At 41.3% G+C, this 15625-nt stretch overlaps 1 protein-coding gene across 4 annotated transcripts in view; it reads right to left on the bottom strand.

The window, feature by feature from the left end:
* Positions 1-15625, bottom strand: part of PPP1R13B (protein phosphatase 1 regulatory subunit 13B) — a 90940-nt gene that overhangs the window by 50025 nt on the left and 25290 nt on the right. For all 4 annotated transcript variants that reach the window (XM_066344532.1, XM_066344534.1, XM_066344533.1 and 1 more), the window contains exons 2-3: positions 4007-4154; positions 1221-1340 (exon numbers count right to left, since the gene is read on the bottom strand). In XM_066344532.1, coding sequence (XP_066200629.1) covers positions 1221-1340; positions 4007-4154 — 268 coding nt within the window. The remainder of the gene's footprint in view (positions 1-1220; positions 1341-4006; positions 4155-15625) is intronic.

The raw sequence follows: 15625 nt of genomic DNA, 5'->3' as shown, positions 1-15625 counted from the left end.
ATCAAATACAAATAAAAAGGGATAACCTGCATAAAGAAATCTTTTTACAGAAGGATACCTTTTTGTTATTTTCTTTTAAATACCAGAAGTAATCCACAATCACTGCTAAACAACAAGGGTCTCTTCACTGTACAGTAGATATGCTTTTAGAAAAAAAGATTCCCTTCTCTTGTTTAAATTTTAATTCAAAAAGAGATAGTCTTTTCCCATGGTTCAAGTGCAAAAGGAACCACCAGGCCTCTCACAAACAGTGTTCCTCCCTTCAGCCGGGCAGCCTTCCCCCGGGCTCACAGTGTCGCCCGTTTCTTTGTGTCCCTCCACAGATACTTCAGACCTGTCACACAGACGGCAGCAGGTGTGTACACCGCCTCCCACAGTGCCTATTCACACAGGGTGTCCAGGAGACGGGTCGGGCAGAGAGCCTGTTTATGGCTGTAGAGCAGTCCCCTGACTGCATGCACCACGGCGGTGGGGCCCGTTGCCCCCAGGAGGCACGCAGCTGTTTCATCAGCAATGCTCCAAGGGTAGCACTACGTGTGCACCATCTTGTATGTGTGCAGGCACAGCTGTCGGGCATGTTCTCAAACGTGAGACTGCTGTTTTTTGTGCTTTTGCGAACAGAACAGATATTACCAAATTGCCCTCTGCAAAAGCTGCCAAATGACACTCCCACGCCGTGTGGAAGAGTGCCTGTTTCTCAACCTCCTTGCCAACACTGTGTTATTAAGTGTTCTAATCTCTGCCAGTGTGACAAGTGGAACAGGGTAGCAGTGTTTTCTTTAGTAGAAGGAAGGCTGAGCATTCTTTCATTTACCTCAGGGCCATGAATATTTCCTTTTCTGTGAACTGCATCCTTGTATGTGTTGCTCTTTTTTTTTTACTGTTTTTTTTTGGGGGGTATCAATTTTTAGGAATTCTATATGTAAAAGAAATTAGCCCTTTGCTAAAGAGCTATAAATGCTGTTTCCATTTATAATTTCTTTTGAAATTGCTTCGGGTGCTTATTGCCAGGCAGTTTTTGTTTTTTTAAATAATTCAGTTTTTCTTTTCTCTTACAGTTTAGTTATACGTAGGTCAAAGAAACGTGAGACACCAACTCTCCCTCTCTCCACTGTGAGTAAAGGAGGGAAAATAGCATGAATAACTGACTTTAATACCTGTATTTTAAAATTATCTTTTATGGCAAAAATTAACAAATGGGGGGGAAAGCACTTATTTACCTTGTTCACTGCTCTCAGTCGGGGAATCCTCATGTCGAAGAAAAAATTTCACTTCTTCCCTTCGTGAGCCCCACTTCTGAAGATGTTCATACATCATATGATCAAAGGGTATGGGACGCTCTAGCAAAAAAAAAAAAAAAAATTCATTAATCTCAGAAACAAATGAAATAATTCCTACCAAAAGTAAAGAAAATAAATTTAAATAGCCCTGACCGGTTGGCTCAGTGGTAGAGCATCGGCCTGGCATGTAGGAGTCCCGGGTTCGATTCTCGGCCAGGGCACACAGGAGAAGCGCCCATCTGCTTCTCCACCCCTCCCCCTCTCCTTCCTCTCTGTCTCTCTCTTCCCCTCCCGCAGCCAGGGCTCCATTGGAGCAAAGTGGCCCGGGCGCTGAGGATGGCTCCATGGCCTCTGCCTCAGGCGCTAGAATGGCTCTGGTTGCAACAGAGCAACGCCCCAGATGGGCAGAGCATCACCCCCTAGTGGGCAAGCCAGATGGATCCCGGTCGGGCGCATGCGGGAGTCTGTCTGACTGCCTCCCTGTTTCCAGCTTCAGAAAAATACAAAAAGAAAAGAAAATAAATAAATAAATTTAAATAAATATACAGATATATTAGAATTCAAGAATATTACAATATCTAAATTTTAACTTTCATGAAATAAAAGCAGTAGTAGTATGAATGGAAAATAATTTAGGTAACTAATAAACACAAGAAGTAAACATAAAAGCAATTTCCCAACATTAAATAGGTAACATTAAAAAAAATGCCCTTTACAAATATTTATCATGAAGCAGTATGCTCCCACTCTTCAAAGACACATATCAACAAACTGGCCGAACCTTGTTATCCATGAAAAGGCTGCGCGTGGTAACCAGTGTACCAAGGAGGAACAGCACACCTCTGGTATCCAGCGAGCCCACACTAACACTTGTATATGAACGTTCATAGCAGCATTAGTCACAGCAGCCAAACAGTGGAAACAACCCAAACATCCATTGTCTGATGAACGAATGATTAAGATGTGGTATACCCGACAATGATTATTTAGCCAAAAAACAGGAATTAAGTACTAACACATGCTTACAACATGGATGAGCCTTGAAAACATTATTCTTAGTGAAAACTAGACAAAGAGGTCATACAGTGTATGATCCCATTTATCCGTGGTACTTGGAGCACCCCATACATACAGCGGTTGCCTGGCTCTGGGGGAGGAAGGAATGGAGAGGTACAGAGTTTGATTGAGTGTCCTAAAAACCACTCAGCTGTACATTTTAAAATGGTGATTTTTATGTCATGTGATTTTTTTTTTTTTAAGTGAGAGGAGGGGAGATAGTGAGACAGATTCCCGCATGCACCCCAACTGGGATCCACTCAGCAACCCCTGTCTGGGACCAATGCTTAAATCAATCGAGCCATACTCAGTGCCTGAGGCTGACGCTCAGACCATCAGAGCCACTGGCTGCAAGAGGGGTAGAGAGAAAGAAGGGAAGAGAAGCAGATGGTCTCTTTTCATGTGTGCCCTGACCATGAATCGAACCTGGTACTTCCCGCATGCCGATGCTCTATCAAACGAGCCAACCAGCCAGGGCATGTCATGTGAATTATATCTTAATTTAGAGGGGGGATAAAAGGAAGTCCTGAAATATTCCCTCTACTACTCGTGCTTAAAAGGAGGACAGACACCAGCAAGTTCTGAGGTCTGGGGAGTGGCAGGAAAAAACTGAACAGTCATTTTCCTCCCTTCGGCTCAGTCTGAGAACTTGACTTTCAGTCAAGAGAAAGAACTTGGAGAGCTGCAATCCTACCATACATTCAAGGTGTGACTCAAGATGCTCTAGATAAGTTCTAAATTTCCATAAAAAAGAAAATCCTACTATTCACAGAAATGTGGCCACACTGTGCTGCTGCCCTTTCACCTTCCTGAGTGTGTGGGCAAGCTTCTCCCTCCTCAGCAAGCTTGAGGGCAAGTACCGAAACCATCTCATCACAGTGGAAAATGAAATCTGTGTGTGCTCATGTTCAACTTAGAAGGAGTAACACAGCAAAAAACAAGCACAAATAGAACATTAAATAAACGTCATTCCATATTTTTAGTTTTAAAAGTAACACTTATGTATACAGGCCTATAAAATATTTTTATTTTATTTACTTTTAAAATTTTATTTATTGACATTAAAGAAAAAAAGGGAGAGAGAGAAACATCGATTTGTTGTTAGACTTATTTATGCATTTATTGGTTGATTTTTTTTTAACACAAGAGAGAAAAAGAGAGAGAGAGAGAGAGGGAGAGACAGGCAGGGAGGCAGTAAGGGAGAGAGATGAGCATCAACTCGTATCAATAGTTGTGGCACTTGAGTTGTTCACTGATTGCTTCTCACACATGCCTTGAATGGGGGCTGCAGCTGAGCCAGTCGCCCCCTTGCTCAAGTCAGAGACCTTGGGCTCAAGCCAGCAACCTTGGGGTCATGTCTATGACCCCACGCTCAAGCCAGTGACCCTGTGCTCAAGCTCACACTCAAGCTGGCGACCTCAGTATTTCAAACCTGGGTTCTCAGTGTCCCAGGCCAACACTCTGTTCACTACACCACCACTTGGTCAGGTACAATATACTTTCTTATGAAGAGCATTTGTAAAACCCTAGCCCCAGGTTATATAATACTAGTTTTAATTCCAACTCTTCAATTCCTTATAACCTCAGATAACTAAGAACCAGAAACAATACTGTACATTTGATGAACATTAATTTTATGTCTTTAGTCATTTTTAGAGTCTCATACATACCATTTCCCCTCCACACTTCAGCTAAGTGGCAACTGCCTTCTCCGGGTTCCTTGCAAAATTCCACAACATCTCGACATGTTGTTTCTGGTGTTATAGGAACTTCTGTTAAAATCTGTTCATTGTTGCTCAAGAACACGGTTAATATCATCTGTAAGAGAAAAGATTAAAGCTACAACTTAGAGTCATTATCATAAAGAGATTAATCTATATATTGAAAGTTATCCCCCACCTCCCCACGGTCACTCTACCCACCTCCACCCACCCTACCACCCCCACCAATATGTCTATAGAATCAGTTAATGAAAATACATAAACTGATTCCACAGTTCATATAGAAAAATTAAAATGTACAAAAAGTCAGGAAAGTTCCAAAAGACGAGAGTATTAGAAGGGAATTAGCACTTCCAGATATTATAAAGCCTCAAAACAATTTGGCACTAGCACATAAATAGATAAAAGGGACAAATTATCAAGTCCAGAAACAGAAAATGGTAAGTAATGAGGGAGGCATCACAATATTGACGGGAAGGACTATACAATGATTGGTGTCTGACCTATTAAAATACCCATCTGGAATAAAATGGACTTATACTGCTCATCATACCAGCATACATTCCTAATACTGAAAAAGAATTCATAAAATTATAAAAGTTCTAGAATAAAGCTGGGTAAATACCTTTTTATAACCTGGGAGGCACAGAAGCCGTTTCTAACTATGACTCAAAAACCAGACACCATTTTTAAAAATTATGTATTCAAGTAGTTAAATATAAGAATCTTTTACAGTCCTGGCCAGGTAGCTCAGTTGGTTAGAGCACCATCCAGATACACCAATGTTGAGCGTTTGATTCCTGGTCAGGGCACACATAAGAATCAACCAATGAACAACAACAACAAAAAATCAACCAATGAATGCATACATCAGTGTAACAACAAGTTGATGTTTTTCTCTCTCCAAAAGCAATAAATAAAAAAATTTTTAAAAACAATCTTTCACAAGCAAACTTGGGGAAAATATTTGCAACTTATATTGCAAATAAAAGGCTAATCTCTTCACTATATAAAGGGCTCCTAAAATTACTGTATAACAAAAAGGTCAAAAATCCAATTTATTTTTAAAAATTGGCTGAGAAAATAACGTATCACAGTAAAAGAAATGCAAATGGCTCTTATAAAAATATACTACAATAGCCCTGGCTGGTTGGCTCCACGGATAGTGTCGGCTCGACGTGTGGACATTCCAGGTTCAATCCCCAGTCAGGGCACACAGGAGAGGCGACCACCTGCTTCTCTCCCCCCCCCCCCCTTCCCTTCACTCTCTCTTCCCCTCTAGCAGCCAGTGGCTCAACTGGTTTGAGCATCAGCCCTGGGTGCTGAGGATAGCTCAGCTGGTTCAAGCGTTGGCCTGGGGCGTTGAGGCCAGCAGTTTGGTTGATTCTAGCATTGGCCCCAGATGGGGGTTGCTAGATGGATCCCTGTTGGGGAGCATGTGGGAGTCTCTCACTACTTCCCCTCTTCTCACTTAAAAAATAATCTGCATTTGTCCCCAAATTCTCATAATAAAATGATTTTTTCTTAGAAGAGGCCTAAAATCCTAAGTTTTGAGAGTAAACATCTTTATGTCAGTGGTCAGATTTTATTTAACCAAAATTGATAATAGTTATGAACTGGTCTCATCACCAATCTTCCCCCACACCCACCTACACTTTCAGCGTTACCATTCTCTAATGTAAATCAAGTGAAGCCAGTCCCTTGCTGAAAATACTCAGGAGCTCCGCAATGCCTAACAGCAGCCCTCTCCCAAGCTATTATTTTCTGAAATAAAAACATGAAACAGGTGTTTCCATCAAGCACTTAAGAGTCTAAGGCTGGCCTGACCAGGCGGTGGCGCAGTGGAAAGAGCGTTGGACTAGGATGCAGAGGACCCACGTTTGAGACCCCGAGGTCGCCAGCTTGACCGCGGGCTCATCTGGTTTGAGCAAAAGCCCACCAGCTTGGACCCAAGGTCGCTGGCTCCAATAAGGGGCTCCTCGGTCTGCTGAAGGCCCGCCCATGGTCAAGGCACATATGAGAAAGCAATCAATGAACAACTAAGGTGTTGCAATGCGCAATGAAAAACTAATGATTGATGCTTCTCATCTCTTTCCGTTCCTGTCTGTCTGTCCCTCTCTATCCCTCTCTCTGAGTCACTCTCTGTCTTTGTAAAAAAAAAAAGAGTCTAAGGCTGTACTGTTCACAGACTCCCCCCACCCCCCCCAACTCTCACAGGGCTTGCATTTCCACAGAATACCCCGAGAAAGCCTAGCCCACAGGTGAAACAGCAAACTCCCTTCCTCACAACACCTCCTTGCCTTCCAGTCCTAGTGCCTTCACACAGAGAACCCTGACCTTGCTACCTCAACTCCAATCCTGTTCTCTTAGGCTGCTATCCCTCTGCCTGAGCACCCTTCCTGTTTGCCGGTAAACTCCTATTCACCCTTCAAACCTCAGTTCATATGCTACCACCTCTATAAACCTCCCTTCGCCACCGCCTCTCACCAGGGAGGACACATGTTCCTTCCTTTGTGATCCAGGACCTTCCACAGGTATCTTTATTACATCACAGCATTAACATGCCTCCCTTCCCTCACTGGGCTCTATGCTCCTCCCAGCAATTCACTTTTGAATCTTTCATTTCCCATGACCTCATCAGTATCAAACACACGGTAGGCACATTAAAATCTGGGTGTCTCCCTGAATGACACAAAAATGTAACACCTCCACCATACCACAGAACTGAGAAAATACTGTATTAATCTAAGTAAGCTACATCTAGTGACTAGTCTAGTCTGTTCAATAAAAAAGCATTTTCCATCCATTCTTCTTGGATATTATAAACACTTTTGTATTTTTTAGAAATTAGTTATTTCTGCTCACTAATTCATAAGAGAAATTGATAAAAATAAAAGAAAAACTGGGGGCTTTTGATAATTGAAATAAATGGCCTGGAATCTATAGAATTGGGAATAAAATAGGTAATTCCTCAATCCAGTGCAAACAAGTCCGGACTGAAAGGACCTTAATGCTCTAAGTTTCACCAGAACAACTGGAACATATTTTTATTATTTTTTATGCACATTTATTTTAAAATTCTAACGGTAAATGTCTTCCAATGTGATTTCATGGCCTAGCTGTCTAAGCTCTAATAATGTATTTCCCCTACCATGCTCTATAGATCAAAATTTCAAGTTAGTAAAAATATTTTTAATACTTTCCTTTAAGTGCTATTACTACCGTTCCCTCAAACCCCGCAGAGCATGGTTTCCCTCAGTTCTGCAGTCTGTGCTGTTCCTCACCTCTTGCCCCTGGGGCAACCGCATACCCCTTGCTTTGTCCTCTGTACTATACACCTATACACGGATAAGTGTTACATCATCATTTGCTTCTGGAAGACGGGCTCTGACCAGAACCAGGTCTCGCATGCTCCCTCCCCACCACCAGCACACAGCAGCCCCTTCTGAACACTCGAAAAGGCTGGATGGTGCTTACTTGCTATGAAAAGCAGAGTTCTTTATGAACTTCCTGTCAGAATGAACAATGGCATGACACTATTTTGGGGCACTTTTTGAATTACTAACACTTCTCAGCTCATGAATTAAGTTTAACATGACAGGAGAGGGGATGAAGAGGCAGAATGGTAGAGCTGTGAGTCTGAACATTTATTTTCTCCCCCCCTCCCCCCCTCCCCTTCTTTCTCTTTCTTTTCTCTCTCTCTCTCTCTCTCTCTCTCTCTCTCTCTCTCTCTTTCTTTCTCTTTCTTTCTCTCTTTCTTTCAGGCAGGGAAAGAGAGAGACAGGAACATCAAGCTGCTCCTATATGTGCCCTGACCGGGAAATGAACTGACAACCTCCATGCTCCAGGAGTTGTCTGGCCAGGGCTCTGAACATCGATTTTTAATTTTATTTATTTATTTTTTACAGAGACAGAGAGTGAGTCAGAGAGAGGGATAGACAGGGACAGACAGACAGGAACGGAGAGAGATGAGAAGCATCAATCATTAGCTCTTCATTGCGCGTTGCGACACCTTAGTTGTTCATTGATTGCTTTCTCATATGTGCCTTGACCATGGGCGGGCCTTCAGCAGACCGAGGAGCCCCTTATTGGAGCCAGCGACCTTGGGTCCAAGCTGGTGGGCTCTTGCTCAAACCAGATGAGCCCGAGCTCAAGCTGGCGACCTCAGGGCCTCGAACCTGGGTCCTCTGCATCCCAGTCCAATGCTCTATCCACTGCGCCACCGCCTGGTCAGGCTGAACATTGATTTTTAGTAGCTAAAAACACCCAGAGAACTTATGCAAAGGTCATTAAAATATTACTTTACTTTTTAAAGGTGACGGAAGACAATTTGACTTTGGGTGAGGGGTATGCAACATAATCAAATGTCAAAATAATCTGGAGATATTTTCTCTGAACATATGTACCCTGATTTATCAATGTTACCCCATTAAAATAAAAATAAATAAATAAAATAAAAAAATATTACTTTACTTTTTAAAAAATGTTTACTGATTTTTTAGAGGAGGTGGAAGAGAGAGAGAGAGAGAGAAACACTGATTTGGTTGTTCCACGTACTTCTTCATTGGTTAATTCTTGTATGTGCCCTGACTAGGGATCGAATCTACAACCTTGGCATACCAGGACAACACTCCAACCAACTGAGCTACCTGGCTAGAGCCAAACATTACTTTTTTGAGGGGGAGGCATCCTATATATATATTTTTAAAGATTTTATTTTTTTATTTATTTTTATTCATTTTTTTTTTAGAGAGAGGAGAGGGAGAGACAAAGAGAGAGAGAGGAGAGACAGAGAGAGAGAAGGTGGGGAGGAACTAGAAGCATCAACTCCCGTATGTGCCTTGACCAGGCAAGCCCAGGGTTTCGAACTGGCGACCTCAGCATTTCCAGGTCGACACTTTATCCACTGCGCCACCACAGGTCAGGCCAAACATTACTTTTAAAAAAACTTTTATTTATTAATTTTAGAGAGACAGAAACATGGATCTATTTCCGTATGTGCCCTGACCAGGAATCAAAGTGGCAATCTTGATGTATCAGAACAACACTCTAACCCACTGAGCTATCTGGCCAAGCCTACTCTACTTTTTAATTCTATTTTATAGTCTTTATAAAGCCTATCACCTTTCCTAATCTTGGCAAAATTCATTTCCCCCGATCTCTATTATTCAATCAAAGCTAATATGGTCATGATAGATTTAAAAGCTGTCAAGATAAATTAAGCTGACGTTGACCTGGATGGTACCTATTTCCTTAAAGCATCACTTGAAATTAAAGCTGGAAAGGCATGTGACTGCTGTTATTCCAGCAAGATCTCCTTAACTTTAAGAAACCCTGATGAATCTCCAACAGAAATATACAATATTGATTCTGGAAGCACTTTGTTTATATGGTAACATCTTTGAAATCACAATATAGCATGTCACAACTGAACTAGTGTCTTTTTTTCTTTCTTAATAGTACATACAAGATAGAGGTGAAACTCGATAGGGTTAAGGATTAAGCAAACTAAAGAAAACTAAAGGAAAAAAATAAGTATTTAACCTTCCTATAGGACAAATATGTTGAAAATAAAAGAGTTGGTTAACAAATCTTTTTCGCCTGCAAACTACTACCTTTTTTATTAGATCCAGCTAATAACACTGTTTTGTCTTTTTCCAAATAGCTCCAGATATATGGAAAAGATTTATATAGGCGGATGGGATCCTCAAACCCCTCAGTGAGATCTTCTGAGCATGGCTTTTAAGATACCTAGAGGCAGAAAAAGCCCAATAGAGATCAGAGGAACTACCAGCTTTTAGGATACACCCTGAAAGGCTCCAACGCCCCAAAGGGGTCTCATAGGATGCCATCTGGGTCCTGCTTCAATAGTGGAAAGGAAGGTCATTGAGCTAAAGCCTGCCAGGCTTACATGCCTTTGCTGTGAGGAAACAGGGACACTGGAAGGTAGGCTTCCCCCTCGCTCCTCTAAGGGAGAGTTCAGTCTCTTCCAGCCCTGCTCCAGCCACCTATGACCTAACCTTGCCCAGAATGCTGGGGTTTGCCACTGAAGGCTGAAGGTGCCCAGGGCCGTCGGCCCCATTTACGACACTGTGGATGAGCCTAGAGTATAAAAAAAAAATGAAAAAAAAAAAAAAAGAGTTGGTTAACTGCAGTTAGAAAAACACAGATTTCTACAACATGGTGTAGTAAAGCTGATGATAAGAGATCCCATGTATGTCTTCCCTCACACTGTCCCCTCTGTCCCACCCTGCTCTTCCCTCTCCGTAAGTCCCAGTGTCCACCTCCTCTCAGAGGTGACCAGTCTGAGACAGAGCCTCCTCTGCTGCTCTCCTATAACAGACGGTGGCTACTTTTAGTACAACGCCCTTACACTAAATTATCAGTGGTTTTCATGATTACATCCTTCACTGGAACAGTGTTTGTGATTCACACGAGTGAACTGGGACCTGGTCTTGAAATCACCTAAGTATGTCTCAAGCTGCACATATTTTGTTAAAAATAAAAACAAAATGTCTGTAATTCCAGAATGACCATAAGGTCACTGAGGGCAGGACATGTGTTCTCTCCCTAACTCAGTGCTTTAGTAAAAGGCTGGATACATATGTGGTGCTCAGAAAATGAGGGATGGAGGCAGGCCAGCAGGCAAGCAACTGCCTAACCATAACAAGTAACTTAAGAGGTCATCTTATCCTTACTTTCAACAGTGTTTGAGGCCCCAGCCAGGTGGATCAGTGGACAAAGAGTTGTCCCAGTGCACTGGGACAGTATGCCACAGTTGCGGGTTTGATCCCTAGTCAGGGCACACATGAGAAGCAGCCACTGAGTGCCCAACTAAGTGGAACAACGAGTTGATGCCTCTCTCCCTCCTTTTTCTAAAATAAATCAATAAATAAAATTAAAGAAAAGAATGTTTGAGCTGTAAAAGAAAATCAACTGGGCCCTGGCAAGGCAGCTCGGTTGGTTAGAGCATTATCCCAAAGTGTAGAGGTTACCAGTTTGATCTCTGGTCAGGGCACATACAGGAGCAGATCAATGGTCCTGTCTCTCAGCTCCCTTCCTCTCTCGCCAAAACCAATAATGTTAAAAAAAAAAAAAGAAAATCAATTGGAATCAATTACTAACTTAAATAATATACATAGGGCCTTTAAAATGTTTACAAACTTGGTACTTAAAGAACACTCTTGGTCCAAGGAAATCAAAGCAAAGCACAAATTAGGGATGTATAAGCCATTATAAAAAATTAGAAACTATCTGCAATACATGCGTGTATCAAATCATCACATTGTACACAACGTAACACAATGCTGTATGTCAATTATACAATGACACAATACTACATGTCAATTATATCTCAGTATAGCTGGGAGGAAACTACCTAGAAGAAATAAAAAGACAGATAATAACAAGTGTTGATGGGGATGTGGAGAAACAAATTCTTGTACATTGGTGGTAGAGACATAAAATGCTATAGCCATTTTGAAAAACCATTCAGCAGTTCTTAAAATGTTAAATAGTAGCTCAGTTGCAAGCATGGCCCCAAAGACAGCATCGGCCCCAAATGGGGGTTGCCACAGGTGGATCCCAGTCAGGGCACATGCAGGAATCTGTCTATCTCCCATCCTCTCACTTGGAAAAGAAGAAAAAAAAAAAAGAAAATGTTCAAAGCCCTGGCCAGACAAATTGGTTTGAGCATCATCCTGATAAGCCAATGTTGTGGGTTTGATCACTAGTCAGGGCCCAGACAAGAATCAACCAATGAATACAGAAACAAGTGGAACAATAAATCAATGTTTCTCTCTCGCTTTCTCTCCCTTCTTCTCTATAACCAATACATTAAAAAAAAAAGTTCATAGCAGCATATTCATAGTAGCCAAAAAAGTGGTAACTAACCAGATGTCCATCAACTGATGAACGGATAAACAAAACTGTGGTATATCAAACAAAGAAATATTATTCAGCCATATAAAGGAACAAGGCACTGACACAGGCTACAACATGAATAGACCTTGAAAACATTAAGCTAGGTAAAACAGGCCAGACACAAAATACCACATATATAATTCTAATTCATATGAAATGTCCATATTAGGCAAATCCACAGACAGAAACTACATGAAATGGGGAGTAACTACAAATAGGCACAAAATTTCTTTTTGGGTGACATAAATGTTCTAAAATTACACTGAGGTGATGATTGCACAACTCTAAGTTTACTCAAGATTACTGATTTGTTTATTTAAAACGGCTGAGCCTGACCAGGCAGTGGCACAGTGGATAGAGCGTCGGACTGGGATGCAGAGGACCCAGGCTCGAGACCCCGAGGTCGCCAGCTTGAGCGCAGGCTCATCTGGTTTGAGCAAAGCTCACCAGCTTGGACCCAAGGTCACTGGCTTGAGCAAGGGGTTACTCGGTCTGCTGAAGGCCTGCAGTCAAGGCACATATGAGAAAACAATCAACGAACAACTAAGGTGTCACAACGAAAAACTAATGACTGATGCTTCTTATCTCTCTCCATTCCTGTCTGTCCCTATCTATCCCTCTCTCTGACTTTCTCTCTGTTAAAAAAAAAGAAAGAAAAGTAAAATGGCTGAATTTTATGGTATATAAATCATACCCCAATAAAGCTCTTTTTAAAAAGTAAACTTCCAGGAAAGAAAATAAGAGACTCTATTAGCCTTGCCTGCAGTGGTGCAGTGGATAAAGCATCGACCTCGAACACTGAGGTTGCCAGTTCTAAACACTGGGCTTCCTGATCAAGGCACATATGAGAAGCAACTATAAGCTGATGCTTCCCACTCCACCCTCCACCCTTTCTCTCTCCTCTCTGTCTTAAAAAAATAAAATCTTGATAAAAGAAAAGGAACTCAGGAGAAATAAGAAAATACAAGCTAAAGAAAATTTTAGTAACTTATAAAATGTACTCGGTACCTTATGAATAAATAGCACATAAAAGCCATAGACAGGATTAGTTGGGGTGGGGATGGGGAGACATCAGACAACCCTTTCAGCTTTCCAGTGGGCCACCTGCCCCAGTATGAGAATCAACGCTAAGCTCCCTTCTGGCCCTAATATGCTGCAACACTGTTCACCAATTCAGAATCTCAGCAACATTAGAGCTGTAAGAAAAACTAAGTCTAAGACATCGCCTTGAATGCTTCATCCTACTTCCCTGAACCTGCCTCTCTCAAAGACTGAAAAGCACACATTCACACAGTGCAAGGACCACGAATCAGAGAGACTTGGGAGGTCCCCTGGACTCCCTTCTCTCTCTTACTCTACAGTAATAGCAAACTAGCGATACTATCAATCCTAATTTCAAAGTATACAGAATCTGACAGCTTGTCTCCACTGCTGCTACCCTGGCCCAAGCCACCACACACACCTCTCAGACTGGGCATCTACAAGAGCAATCTAATTGGTCTATGTCTCTACTCTTGCCCTTCAGATATATATCACTTCACTCCTGTGGTTTCCTAACTCTCTCAGATCAAATTCCAAAGTCTTAAGTCTTATTTACAAGGACTTACACGACCTGTATCAGATACACACCTCTGATTGTATCTCTTACTGTACCTTCCTGCATTCTCCTGTTCTAGTCACACTGGCATTTTCACTGTTCTCACAGCAGAACAAGCCAACTCAGGGTCTTTGTACATGCTGTTCTCTACCTAGGTCACTCTTCCCGCAGCTAACATACCTATATTATTACTCTCTTATTTCAGGCCTCTACTCAAATATTGCCTTATCAGGGAAGCTTTTCCTAACCAATCTGTTAAATAGCAGTATTCTGCCACTTTTTATACTCTCATTCTGCTTTAAGTTTTTCTTCTTAGCATTTACCACCACCTAATGTTATATATATATTTTTTATCTCCTGTCTCCTCCACTAGAACATATGCTCCCCGAGAACAGAAACTTGGGTTCACTGATGTATCCACTAGTGCCTGCACTGGTGCCTGGCATACAGCAGGCACTCAATAAACTTCCCCAATTATAAAGTTTCCTTTTACAACAGGTTGAAGCATGAAGGGTAGGTACTTGCCTTCTCATCTCTAAGGTCTCTATAGAAAAAGAGTTTGTTCACATCAGAGAGAATAAATCTTTTAGAAAATGTTAGTGTGGAAGTCAGGCACCTGCACACACCTATGTGGTATTTGGCAGAATTCACTCAAACCCAGACATCACGGGTTTGTTCAAGCCTGGTTAAAGCTTTCCCTCTTTCCAAAAGGTGGTACTGCAGAGCCCTGGGGTGAGTGTCCCCTCTTCTGCAATTTTTGGGGAAAAGAATTAACTCTAAAGAAAATAGAGGAATAGGTTGGTAAAATCATGCTAGGTCCAATTTCCGTAATTGGAATTTGTATTATTTGGCAAATAAACAGAATTGGTCTTTGGAGAGCAATAAATTTTTTTCCTAAATACATGAGAAGACTGCAGGAGTACACATTTAACAAGGTCTTGTGAGGACAAAGACATTTAAATATTTGAGTAGAATCTACTCAGAGGTAAATGTTCCTTAAATTAGATCCTCAATCACCATATTAGTTCTGTTTAGTTCAAGTCACCATTTTTACTTCTTAATAATTTAACATTTAAAAATATATTTTATCATGCAAAATACTCCTCTTACCAACCTGGAATGGTGAGATCTGGTTACACCTTATTTCTGGGAATACAAAATATACACCTTGGCTCCCCTTCACCTTATTTACTTAATCCCTTCAGTATCAAAGACATAAGTGTTTTGAGGAAAGCTGTCTAAAACCTTGTGGAAATGCAAAATACATGAAACTTTCCATAATGCCTAGATGTATCATTGACTATTGGGTGTGAAGCTGATGCAGCTAATCATGTTTAATCTATTCACCAAAACTTAAAGAATCCTCTAGAATTCAGAAAGGGAAGTGTTGACTCCGACACCCTTCTCATCAGGGTTGGGAATCACCTCCAGGAATAATGGTTGCTTCGTGAATGTTGCCCATGTGAACACTATGGAAGCAGAACAAATAATGATTTTTCAAACTGCAGGTTGTGACCTACCATTGGGCTGTAAAATCAAATGTCTCAGGACTAGTTTTTTTTTTTTGTATTTTTCTGAAGTTGGAAACGGGGCGGCAGTCAGACAGACTCCCGCATGCGCCCAACCGGGATCTAGTTTTGTTTTTTAATGGAACAGAATGGAATAATAGATAATGAAACTTAAAAACAAAAAGGCAAAAAACCAAAAACAAACAAAAAACCCTGAAAAGGCAAGCCCCAGGTTAGGAGAAAACATTTATATAAGGGACTGGCCCTGGATGGGGAGGGAGGTCAGTTGGTTAGAGTGCCGTCCTGACATGACAAAGTTGTGGGTTCAATCAACCAATAAATGCATGAATCAGTGCAACAACAAATCGATATTTCTCTCTCTCCCTTCTCTAAAATCAGTAAATAAATTTAAAAAGGAAAGATAGTATGTACAAGTTTTAATAAATACCTTCCTACTGACAATATATTCCCCATTATTTAGTAACCTCTCAATTAACTGTTTTAGCTAGTTTTTATAGTTGCAACTATCTGAAATACCAA

The sequence above is a fragment of the Saccopteryx leptura genome, chromosome 6 (genome assembly GCF_036850995.1).
Source record: "Saccopteryx leptura isolate mSacLep1 chromosome 6, mSacLep1_pri_phased_curated, whole genome shotgun sequence".
Lineage (NCBI taxonomy): Eukaryota > Metazoa > Chordata > Mammalia > Chiroptera > Emballonuridae > Saccopteryx > Saccopteryx leptura.
Note: the sequence above shows the minus strand (reverse complement) of the source record. Positions and strands in the feature narration are given on the sequence as shown.